Source organism: Protomyctophum parallelum, assembly GCF_964188405.1.
Source record: "Protomyctophum parallelum genome assembly, chromosome: 7".
NCBI lineage: Eukaryota > Metazoa > Chordata > Actinopteri > Myctophiformes > Myctophidae > Protomyctophum > Protomyctophum parallelum.
Genome location: NC_139705.1, coordinates 37,069,684 through 37,088,776, shown reverse-complemented (window position 1 = coordinate 37,088,776; position 19,093 = coordinate 37,069,684). Strand labels below are relative to the sequence as shown.

At 43.1% G+C, this 19,093-nt stretch overlaps 1 protein-coding gene across 1 annotated transcript; it reads left to right on the top strand.

Moving 5' to 3' along the window:
* The first annotated feature begins 1,706 nt into the window (after window positions 1–1,706).
* e2f1 (E2F transcription factor 1) lies at window positions 1,707–17,200 on the top strand. The gene is made up of 7 exons (XM_083769126.1): window positions 1,707–2,145; window positions 3,399–3,501; window positions 6,500–6,719; window positions 8,810–8,962; window positions 13,079–13,193; window positions 14,851–15,124; window positions 16,737–17,200. Exons 1-7 carry the CDS (start codon window positions 1,891–1,893, stop codon window positions 16,976–16,978), a joined length of 1,362 nt encoding a protein of 453 aa, XP_083625252.1. The 5' UTR covers window positions 1,707–1,890; the 3' UTR covers window positions 16,979–17,200.
* Window positions 17,201–19,093: the final 1,893 nt, after the last annotated feature.

Below are 19,093 nucleotides of genomic sequence, written 5' to 3'. Positions count from 1 at the left end.
TTAAAATTATAATATATATCGGGGTTTGATTGATTGATTGAAATATTTATTAACAGTTTGCAGAATTACAGTACATTTCAAGCACAAACTCAATACAAAGACTGTTAACTGTGAGTGGACGACCCAATTAAGCATTACACTTGTTTACAAGAGGGTCCACCTCTGCAGCCAAATACGTATTAATGTGGAGATCTTTGACATGATATTGTTTGAGGACATATAATATTATGTTACATATGGATTGGAAATCGACGTCCATGTACAGGTATTTGCTTCTGCAATCAAACTGCAGTCAACTGTCCAGTGTCCACCACTGCATCTGGTATCGATTGATGTGGCCTCAGAAAATGACAGCTCGTGATGCACCGGGTAGTTTGTGCCCTTATTTGAAAATTAATTTAAGTTACGGAAATCCCAATACATTTTCTGAGCTCATTCCGAATATCACATTACAAAATAATAATGATGATAATAATAATAATAATAATAATAACAATAATAATTATAATAATTAATATTACTTTGCTTAATAGCATTACTTTATGTCGAAGAGTCAAAACCAAATAACACTACTTTATTGCTCTTGAACAGCTTGGATGTAACAAACATCTTGAACATAGACTGTAAAATAATTCATTATGGACCGAGTGATTTTGCTAAGAAGTGCTAAATTGTCCAATAAAACCTAATATTAAGGTCCAAATAAATACCCAATGCACTGACTACAGAGCGACGTCACGGCCTCGCTCTCGGCCAATGGCGATGCCCGGATGTGCGCACGTGTCCGTTTCGCGGCAAAAAGGGTTTCGCGCGAAAAACACCCGGGAGTCCTTGTTTACATCGGACGGGACAATAACAAACAATAAGAGGGCATCTGGGATCCGCACGGCGCTTCAATCGAAGGACGGGGATCATTCCGACACCTGCGGTACCGAGCCGGTGCCGGGCGGCTCCGCGCGGGAGCGGATTGTTGGGGTTCTGGTGAAGTTTAGTGCCGGAGCGGAGAGATTCCTTCCAACACAACGAGGCTGGTTGAAGGACCGAGGCTAGTCGTTAGCATGCATGCTAAGTTGCACAACATTTACATCCTGATCTGCTTACATTGTAAAACGCAAAGAACGTCAGTTGTCCCTCCTAAAAGCTATGTTTCCGTTGGGGCGTATGGACATCGCGTTACTTTTACTGATATGTAGTTGTTCTCGGGTGGTAAAGTTTTAAATTGTCATGATCTTGGATAATTTAACTTACTCCGTCCCACTTGTGAAAATCTATATTCTTGATTGCTGATCCATGTTATGGATGGTCTGATGTGATCGTCTGATCAACTATACCAGTCGTTGTTTATAGTAGCACAAGCTAGCTAGCTCTTTCTTTTTTTAGCAGGAGGCCCTTGCGCTTTACTGTATTGATAGAAATGATGGAAACAAAAGATTAGCTAACAGGGTGGCTAGCAGGGTGTTTTGCATTGCATTCTTCATTGATTGTTGGACCAGATAGAAGCAGGGTGTTGATAGCTCCCAAATGCCATATTTACTATGCTTTTAGTTTGCAGTCAGCTACAGTTCCTGATTGTTTCACCATCAGGCTGAAGTTGTTTTTAGCTCTTGGCTTTAACATAATGATTATTTGGGCATAAAGAAAATTGCATTATTAACATCCATTTGGACCTTTGCATAGTTATTGTTTGCGACAGAAAAAGGTGGCATCTGTTTAGAAATAACATTCAGCCACACAATGTTGAACTGCAAGGGAACTCCCTGAGCAGATCAAATGCACATAGGTGTTGATACACAAGCAGACTAGGCCACATCAGCGTGTGACTCTCCCCTGACCAGCATCAGAATCTCTTGCTAAGGGGTCAGAGTCAACACCATCCTGTGTCGCCCTGCGATGTCAGAGACTCTGATAACGGGGCAGACATCTGAGGATCTGCTGGCCGACTTTGAGACGCTGTTGAATGCTGGAAGTATCAACCTGAATGAGGACCACCAGATAGTGATCATCTCCAGCCCCGCCGGTCATGTTGGGCTCCACCCAACCGTGGCCCCCTCCAGCACAGGGGAGATCCTGCTGTTTGCTACCCCGCAGGGCCCGGCTGATGTGGGGCTTGAGGACAAGAGGCGACCGGCGCTCGGGAGACCTCCGGTGAGCCGGGGAGGATCTGTGGTGAAGGGGAAGTTTAGTATTTGTATGATCCGGCAGGGAGGGACTGTGAGGAACCAAACAATCATCTAATAAGTTATTTTGTGCACTGCCATTTCTAAACTGTAACTATCATCAGTGTGTATCTGTACGAAGAGCCCTACCAATGCCAGTGTTTTGACAGATAAAGTCAAGTGCAACAGAATCAATTTGGAAAAACTTACATTTAACTTATACCCAAACTAAATAAATACATTTTAATAGAAAATGGAATCATGTTGCATCAGTCATCTGATATCGGTCTACATTATGACACATTTACGATGTATCACTCAAAAATTTGGCAAGGTTTCAGCCTGATCAGAACCCTGTTGATGTCTGTTGTAAAACTAAATATTAAATATTTCAAAAAGTATAAAATGTGTGTGCACTAGGTGGAGGTAATACTGTAGGCTAGTGTACTTAGTGCATACCAAGTCTAACACAGATCAGGCTAGCGATTTGTGAAATTAGCTATGGAAATTCTCACACAAACAACTTATTTGAAGCAACAAAAAATCTAAATCTAAATTCTAAAATATCCAACCTGAACCCACAAGACGCTTCGCAATGTGGTGCATTGTGGAGCTTGAAGATCTGCAATTTTTGAAAACGTTGAACACAGAGGTCAAATAATGGCAGGTATATTTGGTCAGGCTCTAATCTGTACAATAAGAGCAGCAGCTGTACAAATATTGATTCTAGGGATGTGCAGATGAGACATTTTGGCCTATATTGATATCCGATATTAATTGCTGTTATGGCAGATAACCGATATTACCGATGTCGATATGATCATTCTGTATTGAAAAATTATAATTTTGTCCATTCTGAAAAATACATGTAACAGCCGGGTATCTGCACTGCAGGCTTAGGCAAATCAGATTTATATACCTTTTATATTTAATATTGTGAGCTTGTAGATCTGTTCAAGCTGTTTCTTTAGGCTTGTTTATTTGTAAAAACAGACCGATTAATTGAACTGATGCCAATTAATCTAAAAACAACTAAAATCGTCCGATACCGATTTTGACGATTCATCTCCCATTAGTTATTTATCCTAAACCATTTCACTCATTTTTCCTACATTTTCTTCACCGTTTTGTATTGTTTGCTTAATTTTTCAACTTCTCTGTCGTTCTTGCATTCTCTCCCCTTTTTTTATTGATTTTTTATGATCTTTTGACAGCTGACAGTTTGCTTTCTTCCAATACTAGGTAAAGAGGAAGTTGGACTTGGACAGCGACCACCAGTATGTTAGCACTGCACGGCCTTCTTCCCTCGGTCGGCTACCACCCTCTACACCTGCCCCACCCAGAGGTACGACATAAACACACTGTTCTACACCTGCCCCACCCAGAGGTACGCCATAAACACACTGTTCTACACCTGCCCCACCCAGAGGTACGCCATAAACACACTGTTCTACACCTGCCCCACCCAGAGTTACGCCATAAACACACTGTTCTACACCTGCCCCACCCAGAGGTACGCCATAAACACACTGTTCTACACCTGCCCCACCCAGAGGTACGCCATAAACACACTGTTCTATGCCACCCTCTACACCTGCCCCACCCAGAGGTACGCCATAAACACACTGTTCTACACCTGCCCCACCCAGAGGTACGCCATAAACACACTGTTCTACACCTGCCCCACCCAGAGGTACGCCATAAACACACTGTTCTATGCCACCCTCTACACCTGCCCCACCCAGAGGTACGCCATAAACACACTGTTCTATGCCACCCTCTACACCTGCCCCACCCAGAGGTACGCCATAAACACACTGTTCTATGCCACCCTCTATACCTGCCCCACCCAGAGGTACGCCATAAACACACTGTTCTATGCCTCCTCTACACCTGCCCCGCCCTGAGGTACGCCATAAACACACTGTTCTATGCCACCCTCTACACCTGCCCCGCCCAGAGGTACGCCATAAACACACTGTTCTATGCCTCTTCTACACCTGCCCCACCCAGAGGTACGCCATAAACACACTGTTCTATGCCTCCTCTACACCTGCCCCGCCCAGAGGTACGCCATAAACACACTGTTCTATGCCACCCTCTACACCTGCCCCACCCAGAGGTACGCCATAAACACACTGTTCTATGCCTCCTCTACACCTGCCCCACCCAGAGGTACGCCATAAACACACTGTTCTATGCCACCCTCTACACCTGCCCCACCCAGAGGTACGCCATAAACACACTGTTCTATGCCACCCTCTACACCTGCCCCACCCAGAGGTACGCCATAAACACACTGTTCTATGCCTCTTCTACACCTGCCCCACCCAGAGGTATGCCATAAACACACTGTTCTATGCCACTCTCTACACCTGCCCCGCCCAGAGGTACGCCATAAACACACTGTTCTATGCCACCCTCTACACCTGCCCCACCCAGAGGTACGCCATAAACACACTGTTCTATGCCTCCTCTACACCTGCCCCACCCAGAGGTACGCCATAAACACACTGTTCTATGCCACCCTCTACACCTGCCCCACCCAGAGGTACGCCATAAACACACTGTTCTATGCCACCCTCTACACCTGCCCCACCCAGAGGTACGCCATAAACACACTGTTCTATGCCTCTTCTACACCTGCCCCACCCAGAGGTACGCCATAAACACACTGTTCTATGCCTCTTCTACACCTGCCCCACCCAGAGGTACGCCATAAACACACTGTTCTATGCCACCCTCTACACCTGCCCCACCCAGAGGTACGCCATAAACACACTGTTCTATGCCACCCTCTACACCTGCCCCACCCAGAGGTACGCCATAAACACACTGTTCTATGCCACTCTCTACACCTGCCCCACCCAGAGGTACGCCATAAACACACTGTTCTATGCCTCCTCTACACCTGCCCCACCCAGAGGTACGCCATAAACACACTGTTCTATGCCTCCTCTACACCTGCCCCGCCCAGAGGTACGCCATAAACACACTGTTCTATGCCACTCTCTACACCTGCCCCACCCAGAGGTACGCCATAAACACACTGTTCTATGCCTCCTCTACACCTGCCCCACCCAGAGGTACGCCATAAACACACTGTTCTATGCCACCCTCTACACCTGCCCCACCCAGAGGTACGCCATAAACACACTGTTCTATGCAGTGTTGTTTTTGGCAGCAAATTTAGATTTTAGTTTTAGTCAGTCTTTTGAATAGTTTTCATTTGGTTTTAGTCACATTTTAGTCACCTGGAATGTCTTAGTGTTAGTCTAGTTTTAGTCGACTAAACATCATAAGATTTTAGTTGACTAAATCTACGGTTGATTTAGTCGACTAAAATGTATTTTGGCGGGGCTTAATGCTGTCGTAATGACATATTTCACACTTACTGAAAATAGCTGATCTACAAGCTCACAACGCGTCGCGCTGCGACACGTTGTGAGCTTGTAGATCGGTTATTTTCAGCATGAAACCAAGTGTAAAATGACTTGTGTCTTATACTCTTGTCCACTAGTCCCTTCCTAACATTTTAGTCTAGTCTAGTGTTGACGAAATTGTCAATATATTTAGTCTTAGCTTTAGTTATCATAGCTTAGTTTTCATTTAGTTACCATTTAGTTTTCGCCAGTGAAAAAAGGTAGTCAAAGAACATTTTTCGTCTTAGTTTTAGTTTTATGCCTCTTCAAAGTACAAAAGGAGGTTTCCTCTTTTTTTCTACCCAACCAATATATCGGTCGGGCTCTAGAAATTCTTTGTTGAACAAGGTCCATTGTTCCAGTTTCAAGAAAAGGTAGAAAGAGATCTGCCATTATTCGCCTTTTTACAAGCTCACAGTGAGTTGCAACGCACAGTGTGTTGTGAACTTGTAGATCAGCTAGTTTTTTAAGCTCAAACCCATTGTACGTGAACTTTGTGAAGTATAAATTGGCTTTTAAGTGGTTAATGCAGTATTAAATGAAAAATTACTTGGACTGAGGTTCATCAGCCAAGAGACGAGCAGTTATTATGACTCACTCAACAGTGTCAACACTGTAGAAAAAATACATTTAGTCATAAATCAGAGACTACACATACTGTAATACTACACAATGTACAGATCACCCTTTTCAGCAGAAAATACACTATAGCTCCTTGTGTGTCACTTGCCAAACAACAATTAGTTTGTTGATGTTGGCTTGTTGATGGATATTTTTGGCAAGCAACATCCTTTATATTATAAAGTATAAATTAAGCTTAAACACTCACAAACCTCAATAGAAAATGCACTCTATTGGTCAACTGCTTTTCATGTTTTTGTTTATTAATGTTTTAATCCCTTCCCATCTTGTCTTCCCCAGTCCCTCGACCTTCGACAGAGAAGTCTCGATATGACACGTCGCTCAACCTGACTACCAAGCGCTTCCTGGACCTGCTGTCCCAGTCCCCAGACGGTGTAGTTGACCTCAACTGGGCCTCGCAAGTCCTGGATGTCCAGAAAAGACGAATCTACGACATCACCAATGTCCTGGAAGGAATCCAGCTCATCTCCAAGAAGTCAAAGAACAACATCCAATGGTTGTGAGTAGAAGACACTGAAACTCGGTTGCAGAATCATTATACCGGTGTAGAAGCCTTTGTTGTCACATATTGCAAACGGTAAAAAAAAAAACTTGAAGCGGACGGCCACTTGACTCCTCATACACACACACACAGCTCTGCCTCCAACACGGAGAGATGAGGTCGTCTTGGTAAACCATGTCAAAATCTTGTATAGGTTTTGTCAATTATAGGTAGGGTGTGATTTTCTTTGGTTAAAATAAGTGTTAAAAAGCTATATATTGTGATAGTACTCAATGCTAGAGTGTTTGTTCAGTAACAGGATTCTCCATGTCTCCAGCTTTTTATTAAACAGAAAATGCATGTTCAGGTTGGGATACCAATCAGGATCGAGAATACAGATTAAACAAGTGGAATTGTAAGTGATGCCACAAAGAAATGGGCAGACAAAATGGAACACTAATCATAATGGCTACTTTCTCCTGATTGGCCGCAAATTTGTCACCTACCTGAAAATGTTCTGTTTATTATAGAGCTGAAGAAACAGCTATTATTATTATTGAACAAAAACAAGTCTATAGCAATGATTACTATCAGAATATAGTGATTACCTGCCAGCTTCTCTGTCTAATGGGCGAATAGCAACAGACCAATCTTATGATACACCAAGGACGTATACCTCCCATCACCTTAATTTTAATATCGAAATATGAGTAAGTAAGCCTTGCCGAGCCATGAAGAGCCCATCTCCTGTCTCTGTAGTGTGAGGCGGCTTAATGTTAACTACTGTTAAGAAGGCATTTGTAGAATCGGCCTCAGGTCTTAATGGGTTAAGTTACCTGTTGCTGTCCACTTCGTGCCTTGTGGCACATAGGGTCTTCACAGAGCACTGTGGCACATGGGGTCTTCACAGAGCACTGTGGCACATAGGGTCATCACAGAGCACTGTGGCACATAGGGTCTTCACAGAGCACTGTGGCACATAGGGTCTTCACAGAGCACTGTGGCACATAGGGTCTTCACAGAGCACTGTGGCACATGGGGTCTTCACAGAGCACTGTGGCACATAGGGTCTTCACAGAGCACTGTGGCACATAGGGTCTTCACAGAGCACTGTGGCACATAGGGTCTTCACAGAGCACTGTGGCACATAGGGTCTTCACAGAGCACTGTGGCACATAGGGTCTTCACAGAGCACTGTGGCACATAGGGTCTTCACAGAGCACTGTGGCACATAGGGTCTTCACAGAGCACTGTGGCACATAGGGTCTTCACAGAGCACTTCCACCTTTTTCACGGGTCAGCTGCTGCAGTGACAGTCCTCACTTCAGACCATGATTTCCATCCTGCTTCTTTTCTTTCTTTCTCAACAGTATACCTCCAGGTGGTCTTTGGTTGGCCTTTTTCCTTCTGCTGCCCATGTCATTGCTATGTTGCAGTCGTCGTTGTGTCTTAATTATTTTTGTGCCATCTACGTTTATAAACGTAAACCCCCCCTCCCACCCCCCCTGCTATTTGTGCCATCTACGCATAGACAACCGTTTCCTCTATATATGAACGCGCCGTCCGTTTGTTTACCTTTTAGCATTGCTCCGGCTAGTATGGAGCTCCTCCTTCCCCATCAGCGATGCGATTTTGAAATCCAGCTCCGTTGAGCCTCCATTATAACAGGATTTTCAAAGCGCCGTATCTCCAAAGGTTCGAGAGCTGTCCATGGTGCGCCGCCGTGCACCCGGCGATCGCAAATCATTTGTGAGTTTGTACCGCGTCGCTGAGAAAATGTAGCTGGTTGAACTGCTAGCTAAAGGCTGTGAGCTGATGCGAGTGGTGGTGTTCTCCTCCCGGAGGCCCCCACCTTCCTGTTGAACCCCTTTTGGTGTTAGCATTATGTTATAATATAGCTAAGCTACGAGCTTGTAGGTCTGCTATTTTTGAAAAATCGAAGAACGACTGACCTAGAAACATAGCTTTTTCAGAAAACTGTCAGGATGTAGAAGACATTTTTAGAATCTGATCTCAGGTCTAAATGGGTTAACCCAGAAGGGGAAACGAGCTCCGTGGAGGGGGAGCAGACGGCAGTGACCATACTGTGGTCCTGTGTTCCTCTGCAGGGGGAACCGCATGGACGGCGCGTCCGCTGCTCGCTATAAAGAAGTGCAGAGAGAGGTGTGTGACCTGACGGATGCCGAGGACCAGCTGGACGATCTCATCGCCAAATGCAACGTCCAGTTGCGGCTGCTCACTGAAGACTCTCAGAACAAGAAATATCCTTTTGCTTTTCAAGGCCATATTTGTGCCTTTTGCTTTTTAGAGAGAGATGGGTCTACCATCCAGTGGTTCCCATCCTTGGATACTGGATCAGGGTTAGGGTTAGGGCCCACTTGAAAATATTGCAGGAGTGTTCAGATGTGTGTACCTCTGTGTCTCATTAGTTGTTGCTTTACATGTAGCAACATAATTATTATTCATATTTTTAAGACTTTGAAGGTTTTCAGAAGCCTTGGGTTAGGTTTTAGAAGGCATTTTTAGAATCAGCCTCGGGTCTAAATGTCTTATTTGTGTATTTTTGAAAAATAGCTGATCTGTACTGTGTACAAGCTCACAACGTGTGGGCTTGTATAGCTGAGTGATATTTTTGAAAGGTCATTCTGGATAATTATGTTATGGCTATCATTCAAATCAGTAATTTTGGTAGAGCTGTCTATGAGATCCTCTGGAAATCTTGCAGAAGTGGGTGTATTTGAAGTTGCTGTGAGTGAATTGACAGTAAAAAGAAAACACCTGTGGGTCATGCAATACCCTGGATGTAGCATACCTGACATTTCGACATATTCCTCAATTGTGATTTGACAATATTGGAAACAAAACTGGAGAATGTAATTTTGAAACATACTTTCTGTCTGTAAGCCCAGCCCACTGTCGCTGCCTGTAGTGCTCTAATGGTTGTCTATGTCTCTCTCTAGTGAAGACAAAATAAAATGTCAAAAAGCTAATTAAAAGGAAGACCACAAATAACCACACTCATTTCACCCTCCCATTTACATCTGGCTCTTCCCTCTCGCAATTTGTGATTGGCCAGCTATATGTTAATGAGGAGTGTGGTCATTTGTCATAGGCCAGCTGTATGTTAATGAAGTATGGTCTTTTGTGATGCAATGTGAAGTGGCTGAACTGCGTGGTCATTCAGCTAGTAAGTAGTTTGGGTGCAGTGACACCTAACCTTCACCAGGGGGAGTTCTAACACAGTGCTGCTTGAGACTGAATTCTAGTGTAAGAACATCATTCTTGTCAAACACAAAGGACAGCAGGTACCCTGCATTAGAACATAATTCTTGTCAAACACAAAGGACAGAAGGTACCCTGCATTTGTTTGAAGAAAATGTTTGACTGGAACCACTTTATGTCTCAGTGTTACTACATCCACTTAGAAATGTGAGATCTCGCAGGTCTTCTGGCCCTTAAGGGCCTTCTGGTTGTTTCTAAGGCCTCTTTTCCACTATGGGGTGGAACAAGAACAGAACTAGAACTTTCCAGATCCCAGAACTACCAGGAACCTGTGAAGTTCCAGAACCAAGTTCTGCTTCTGTTTCCATATAACCAGAACCCAGAACTTTCAAGAACCTGTTAAGTCTGCCACCCCCCCCCCCCCCCCCATTCCCCCACTGCTGAGTAGCTCGGCCGGCAGCCCCCCCCCCCCCCCCCCTTGGCACGGCCGGGGGGGTCCCGGAATACAGAGATATTCATGTTTAAATAATGACTGGTTATTATTCAACAGTGGTGGAAAGTAGCTGTATATAGTATTGTACTTGAATACATTTCGGTCATTTGAAAATAGACAAACTACAAGCTTGATGAGACACGTGAGCTTGTAGATTGTCTATTTTCACATTTATTTGCTTTATTGTACTTTTTTAAACCAATAATATGAACATATTTTTATATGCCAGGGTATGGCAGCACCCTGGGTCCTAAGGCCTTCAGGAGGCTGAAACCCTGTACTGGCATAAGCCAGTTGGATGGCCTCCTGCACAATACATCGGGAAAGCCATACTATTACTACTAGCCACTACTATTAGGGTTTCCTTTAGCTCTGGTACCCCATGTCACAAATACCCATACCCTTCCTGAAGGGAGATGTCTTGGTCATGTACAGTCTGAATATTTCATATCTTTTGTCAGGTGTGCACTGTGAACAACAAGTGTGACTCAGCCTTTTTACACATTACCACATTTAACCAGACAAGGAAGGTAATATATATATACAAGGAACAAGGAACTGAAAGATTATACTCTGGGAAATCGAAACAATAAAGTTCCTTTAAGGACAGTTCCGTGAGTGCTGGTATTCTCTTGTTTAACAGGTTCTTCCTGTGCACCCGATAAAAGACATTAAGATGAATTGCAGTCGTGCCTGCTTCCTTGATGCGTGGTGAGACGAGAAAAAAGGACGAGACGAGAAAAAAAAATGCGATGAGAAATAAAAGACGAGATGAGAGAAAAAAGACGAGACGAAACGAGACGAGAAAAATAAGACGAGACGAGAAAAAAGATGAGGAGAAAAAAAGACGAGAGGAGCTGTTTTGGGGGGAAATAGTATACCATCTAATGGCAATTTCATTGGAAAAAAATGCTGTCTGTATTACTCTTATTACACTATTATACTTATTACACTAATATACTTATTACACGATTACATTTATTACACTTGCACTTATTGGATTGAGGGAACATAGGGCTGAGGGAACATAGGGTCTGTTTTGAAATGGGAGAACATACTAGGGCTGAGGGAACATAGGGCTGAGGGAACATAGGCATGACCCCGAATTTAATTCTTCCAATGTGTAGTATTGTGTACACAGCACATTTCTAGTAGCCTAATGATATGCCTAATGCCTTGCCCTGAAAAAGAAAGAAAATTCTGTTCTGGCAATTTAGAATAGATCATATGGCGCTCTCGCGCGCGAGCACACACACGCAAACACATACACGCACGCAAACACATACACACACGACACACGCACGCATACACACACACGCACACGCACACACACCCCTATCTGCAGTTAGCCTAGCTGCTGTAGTGTAGAACAACAACTGCAAGCAAACAACTCGTCGCGACAGCTTTATGGCTCTCTCTCTCTCTCCCTCACGCACACACAAGCTCTGTCTCTCCCTCTCTCGTGGCCATAGTGTTTCTGTGTGCTTTTCCAGGTTATTTTTCTGTGTGTCCGCTGTCGCTGTGTCGCACTTAGGAGTTTAAAATGTGCGCTGTTGTGTTGTGTGCGCTTCTCCTCGCTCCGGTCTCCTAAAGGCCTATTCATAGTCAGGATTTTCGGTGGTGACTGGTGAGGTGACCACCGCTCCGGTGGTGAGCTGACCACCGGAGCTGAAATAACGTTGGGCGAGAGAAGGGCTGGAGCGGTGGCGGTGGTTTGCTCTTCACCGCGGCTTGTGACGTCATGTTGTAGTTCGGTGGTCACCCCACCACCGTAAATTCAGACTATGTATGAGCCTTCAGTGCTCAGGGTGCTGTCACCTCAGCTCGACCAATCGAGAGCAGCAGCGCTGCTGGCCCCGCCCATAGGTTCCCAGAACTCAGTGTTAGTACTACCTCAAAAGCAGGGCCGAAAAAAGGTTCTGAGAACCTGGTCTGAAACCGTGCCGTACCGCGCTGTGCGCTGTGGAAACAAACCCAGAACTAAAATAATAGGTTCAGGTTCTGGAAAGTTCTGGTTCCATCTTGCTAGTGGAAAAGGGGCCTTAGATCACGCTCACAACTAAGGATGAACGAGCCTTTCACACTCTAAAAGTTGACGTAACCCATTCTGGGCGGCAACCCCTTTTGGTGTTTTAAAGCATTCTGTTCAGTTCTACTTTAGCTATTGAAAATAAATCGTGAAAATGCGGCACAAATCTTTGAATATATATTCTTTCAGAGCTAACGTTTTTAACTCAAATCTTTGGTTCCTGGAATAACATATTTTCAGATGGGGGTCGGCGGCCAATTACATAACATTTGTGGGGTCCTTGACATGAAATATGGAACACCACTGATACAGAAACATGAGGTATTTCAGAAAACTGTCAGAATTTAGACGTTTTTTTCTTATTTTTTGGCCTAAATGGGTTAAGAATCTTTTATGTAACGGTTACATAAGCACTTTGTTTTTATCTTGTTTGTTTATGTATTTTAGTGTTCTATTTCTCTTGTTGCTCTGTTTTAACTTTTAACTGCTATTTTTGAAAAATCTGGAAAGTGTGATAACTTCTGATTTATAGGGCATTTGTAGGGTAGAATCGGCATGAAGACACAAGATATCTGCCCGATGGCATTAACATGGCTGATGATCATGTTTGTCCTTAACCTGTGGCGTTCTCACGCTGGGCTATGTGCGCTGCCAGGACCTGAGGAAATCCTTTGATTCTCCAGACCAGCTAGTCATGGTGATCAGAGCTCCACCAGAGACCCAGATGCAGGTCTCTGAACCCAGCGAGGTACATGTAGCCACAGTTATTTTTGGATAATCACAATTATGTTACATATTCGTTACAATCTGTTTCCATGTTGGAAAAAGGTTCCTATATTTAAAAATATATATGTAAAATGTGTATGTGAAGATGTTTAGGTGCCTTCCACACGAGAACAGCTCGGGCTGTTAGCCCGCCGCGCAGGTTTGTAAACGATATAAAACTTTCCTGCGTCCATATTGCGGTGATGTTAATTATGCATGTAGTCCAGACGAGAGCGGTAGAGCTCCGGACACCCAGAGAAAGCTGTGTGTATTGTAGGCTAAATGCATATGTGGCATTGTGGCATAATCATTCAGTAGGCATGCATGGGCATAATCAACTGTAGCTGATGTTTTTCTTTCTTTTCATTACAATTTTAATGATTTTACATATAGGCCTACTAATATTCTCATATATCCTCTTCTGCCAGAAGTAGGCTACAAAGTATACATAAGCATGAGATTCATCGTTTGCAGATCTCAATGCTCACAACGAGGGGCGGCATGATGCATTGTGAACTTATGAGTTTGACTTTGGAGATTGAATATATATTTGTTGGTGCGCAACACCTCTGAATGTCATTGCTCGTTTATATTGATTGATTGCACATAGGCTATACAAAAGTATAAAAAAGAGCAATTAGAAACAGTGAAAACAGCGGAATTTATAGAGGAATATGGACAGTAAACAATGTGTTTATCCTACGTGGGGTCTCTCAATGCAAAGCCGTTTTGAAGTTGCACAAAGAATGTTTAATTTCTACCCAAGAAGACGAAGCACTTTGACGAGGTCCATGTGCTCTGCAGTGTGCACAGACCTGCCTGAGAGGAACGGACAGACAGGTGGCTGTGCTGCCCAGTGCCTATCTTGTATAGCCTATATATTCATTTTTCTACACTACACCATTTAATAGTAACAATAATGTAGAAGATCATCCGTTTTTTTCTTGTCTTTCCAGATTGGTAATCACCATAATGTAGATGTAGATCTGTTCTCCGAAAATAGCTCATCTACAAGCTCACTGCATGTCTGCAGATCGGCTATTTTCGGAGAAGATATTTATAGACATTATTTGCAAATATAAAATAGCTGTGAGTGATACTGGAGGTGGACAAAGTCACATCTCCAAACTTTCCCACTAATAATTACACTGTAAGGTGGTTTAAAAATTAGTCCCCAAAAACGCTGTCTCCGTGTGACAGAAAGGGCAGATCGGCTAAATACTTCCCCGGGTAACGCAGAATACGTCCTCGTCTGGATGGCCCCTTAGAGAAATTTGACGATATCGAAAAGCGTCATAATTGATGCTTGCTTGGTGCATCATTATTGTGATTTGTGTTGTTTTTCAGTCCTTTGCAGTGGATGCAAATTGCAGAGGAAGTGATTGAGTATAAATATGTCCATGGGATAATAGGACATCGCAAAATAACTAGATTTGTTTGTTATTCTGTTTGATATTCATCAGATAATATGTAAACATTAAACGTAGAAAGTGTAGGATTGTCTCGTGTGTGTTTGGACTAGGAGTGGGCAAGGAACCCTGCACCAAGAATAAGTTATACCCAGACACAAGTCATTTGTGCACTTTTGTCAACTAATGTACCATGTGTATTCCTAATTTGTACACGTGCGTGTGTTAAAGGGTTACCAGATACAGTTGAAGAGTTCCCGTGGTCCCATTGATGTCTTCCTGTGTCCAGAGGACTGCTCTGATGTTTGCAGTCCTGTGGTTGGAACCAGCCCCTCCAAACCCAACTCTGACCCCACGCTGGCCCCTTCATCCTCTGACCAATTAAATTCCAGAACCCCTCCATCAGCCCAGGAAGTGAGGTCATCATCACCAGCATCGACGACGTCGACCGCGACGGCGGCCTCCCAGCAGGACTCGTCTTCGCTCGTCTTAGGTGGTGAGACAGGTACTTTTCAATGTTTTTTACTGAGTCTTAGGTGGTGAGACAGGTACTTTTCTATTTCTTTACTGCCCATTCATCTTAGGTGGTGAGACAGGTACTTTTCTATTTCTTTACTGCCCATTCATCATAGGCGGTGAGACAGGTACTTTTCTATTTCTTTACTGCCCATTCATCATAGGTGGTGAGACAGGTACTTTTCTATTTCTTTACTGCGCATTCTTCTTAGGTGGTGAGACAGGTACTTTTCTATTTCTTTACTGCCCATTCATCATAGGTGGTGAGACAGGTACTTTTCTATTTCTTTACTGCCCATTCATCATAGGTGGTGAGACAGGTACTTTTCTATTTCTTTACTGCCCATTCATCATAGGTGGTGAGACAGGTACTTTTCTATTTCTTTACTGCCCATTCATCATAGGTGGTGAGACAGGTACTTTTCTATTTCTTTACTGCCCATTCATCATAGGTGGTGAGACAGGTACTTTTCTATTTCTTTACTGCCCATTCATCTTAGGTGGTGAGACAGGTACTTTTCTATTTATTTCCTGCCCATTCATCATAGAATCCATTTTAGTGTTTGTTTTTGCGCCTCAGTTCTGATGATCAGCTGAAACTTGTCGTCCCAAAGACACGTTTGAAAACCTGAGGTCTGATGATGGAACAAGCTACCTCTCCATATCAAATTGGCCCCCACTTTTAAATCCCGCTTTGTTTCATTTTGATTTCCATCCAGTTTGAGTTTCTGCATCGATTCGCTGGCTCTTGATGACCGTTTCTTTAGTTTTTTTGGTTTTATGTTTTATTGTCTTGTGCAACACTTAACCGTTTGTAAAATGTGCTCTGTAAATAAGTGCATTGGATTGGCTTTACTTGATGGGATTCACACAGTCTTTAATTAAAATGTAAAACCGACGCTAGATTTCTGGGTCTGATGCAAATCCTGATTCCTAAAGACCAAACCACGATGTGCTCACCAATAGTTTGTCAAACCTTATGAGAACATTATTTTTTTTTAAACTTCTAAGCAAACAAATACAAATCAGTTTTTGATACAGAAAAAATAAACACAAACTCATGTTCAAAAATAGTCAATCTGCAAGCTTGTTTATTTTTTTATTAAACTGCCGGACAACTCTCCCACCGGATCGGAAACCGAAAACTCAGATTAGGGAGTCTTGAGGAATAGTCTCTTACAATATAGCTGAGTGAAGATTCTTATAGATATACAGAGAAAGGAATATCTGCATCTAAACTTGGTTTATTGAGCAAACACAGAAGCAGCACTCTATCTGGAGAAACAGACACGTTTCAGCACGTCTGCTGTTCTCTATCATTTCAACCACCCACATTATAGGGGAGCTAGTTCAAATGTTGGGACATAATATGCAATTATGCAGCTAATATTATTAGCTGCATAATTGCTTATACCGATGCAGTCAAATAATGGCCCAAGTATGTATCGGTCGTGCTCTAATGTAAACCTAGCCAATGCTATCTTACCAAATTTCAAGTTGAGTATTGCCAGTGGTGGCTGAAACACTTTTGGTCATGAACAATTCGAAAAATGATAAACCTTTCTCTTGCTTCTTTTCTCGCACACACCTGTCCTCAACAGAATCATTTCTGGGTGGTGACCCCTTCTCGAACCTTGGAGAAATGCCAGACTTTGATCTCTCGCCCCTCTCCTCCTCCGACTTCCTTAATGGTGAGGGGCTGGCACTCCCGTTCGATGGCTTCATTAACCTGTCCCCGCCACACTGCCACGACTATCACTTTGGACTGGAGGAACACGAGGGCATCAGCGAACTGTTTGACTGCGACTTTGGTGACCTAACACAGGTTCTGGAGGAGACTTAGTCGAAGAGGGTAGATTCCTCTAACCAGCGTTTAAAAAACATTTTTCCTGCAAAGGTGAGAAATGGGGATAGTTTGCACCTGACATCAGGAGGAACATGTTGGGTTTCAAACTCCTTGGTGTGGAAGGATGCTTTGAAATGTTCCCTCAGCCCACCTTGAGAAAGAATGCAGCGGGATTTCACTGCTCCACGGCTACAAGAACAACCCATCTCCCGCAAGCATCTTTAACCCCCCCCCCCCCAAAAGAATTGTACAGCACTTGCCCATTTTTTAAATTTTAGCAAAAGAGTTTAGCTTTAGCATAGCTATTTAATTTATTTATATGAATAATGTTTTTATATTTTGTACTGAGGGAGATTGTTTTTTGTTTGTGGCGTTTGTGGTGGGTAACTGACTTTTACAGCGTAAAGTCATTACCGGTAGTGTTATTTCAACTCTAGACTGTACAAATGGAACCAAATGGACTTGTGTCCATTGAATTCGGGGATAAATTGACACTCTACATGAAATTCTACAGTGTAGAGCTGGTTTCATAAACCTAAATAAGATATCAACTCTTAAAGATGGTTTAATACATAAGACCAGTGAACTAGGCATAATTCATGTTGATGAAACATGAATCTGCATGTTTCTTGCCCTGGCTTTCCCAAATGCATCTATCAGTTATAATTGACAAGACGGGATCTAATAGTGGATCTCTGCCATACATACAGTATTGGACATACTGATCTCTGACCAATCAATGGAGGACTCTTGCATGTCACACACATGGTCTGGTTGTGTCAGGTTCTAGTCTGTTGTTTGGATAGAGGAGAATTATCTGATAAATCATGAAAAAAAGGTGTTGTGCACAATTTGATGCATATTGGTCCAGAGGTATGACAAACACAGACCCTCTTCTAGACCCCAACTACATGTAAAAAAAATATATATAATAGAAAAGAGTAATGTTCAAACAGGTGACATCCTAACGGTCCCAGTGCTGGTGTATGAACCAGTAGCAGTCTATGATATATTCACATAGAACACACAACATATAAAATATACCTTTCTACTAACTTCACTTGCACTAAAGTGGCTGACGGCGCGTAAAGTTGCGATGTGTTGTCAGCTTACAGATCCCCATTTTTTTCTTCTTCTTTAAAGCCATTTCACAATTGGAGGGCCGTAGCCAGAGGCTATGACTGTTTGCTGGTCCTTGACATGGAAAAGGTTGGAATCCTCTAACTTATAAAACACGTATAAATAAACCGTCCCAACTGGGCTAGCAACCAGTCCAGTATGTGACATCATCTCACATGGCATGTGATTTGACAACTTTGCTAATGAACATTGAACCTAAGATGCATTTGGGAAAGGAAGCCCTGACTTGTTAGAGGTCTCTTCAAATAACCTCAAGGTCATTATGTTTGCTTTTTCACCAGACACCCAATAATGTTGACAAAACAAAGAAGGCATTTACGTACAGTGGTAGACTTTATTGTTTACTAACGGTGTGACAGCAGTAGTGAAGCTGGGACTTCTACAGATCTGGGATTGTTCTGCATGTGAAACTGATGGTGAATAACTCTTAGTTGGGCATTTCGCCATAGTCTCAGGGTAGTCGGAGTACAGTCATCAATCAATGATTTTGATGCAAACAAACTTTAACGAGTGAAATAGCTACATTATGATTGTTCTAGCTCATAAAACAACCACACTTGGTTTCTCATCCACATGAACACTATTGGCGTCCCTATTCTGGGCAAACATTCAGCAAAAATAACAGTTCGGTCATTTGGCTTTACTGTGTATATAGAGTTTGTGTGGTTAAAGGTTTCAAGCAGGGCATTCAATCATAATGTAATGAGAGGGCCAGGCTCCAGAAACATAAGTAGGGTTCTACTCTTTTACACGTGTGTGGACTCGGGCGACAACCCCCTGTGTGCGTGTGTCTATAGAGCGTCGCAGTCCCTCCCCCTTTCAGAACAACGAGTGGCCCAGGAAATGGATCCCAATGCATTTTTCCCATAGGCATTTCAAAACGTTTTTATTTAAAGACCTTTTAAGCGTCGTACAAAGCCAACTCTTGTCGTGACAAATCATGACAACACACACAATTATTCGGGCCAAACA

Coding starts and splice junctions, on each gene's coding strand:
- e2f1 (XM_083769126.1), top strand. CDS start 1,891: ATGTCAGAGACTCTGATAACGGGGCAGACATCTGAGGATCTGCTGGCC. Junction 6,720..8,809: donor AAGAACAACATCCAATGGTT/GTGAGTAGAAGA, acceptor GTTCCTCTGCAG/GGGGAACCGCATGGACGGCG. Junction 15,125..16,736: donor CGTCTTAGGTGGTGAGACAG/GTACTTTTCAAT, acceptor TGTCCTCAACAG/AATCATTTCTGGGTGGTGAC.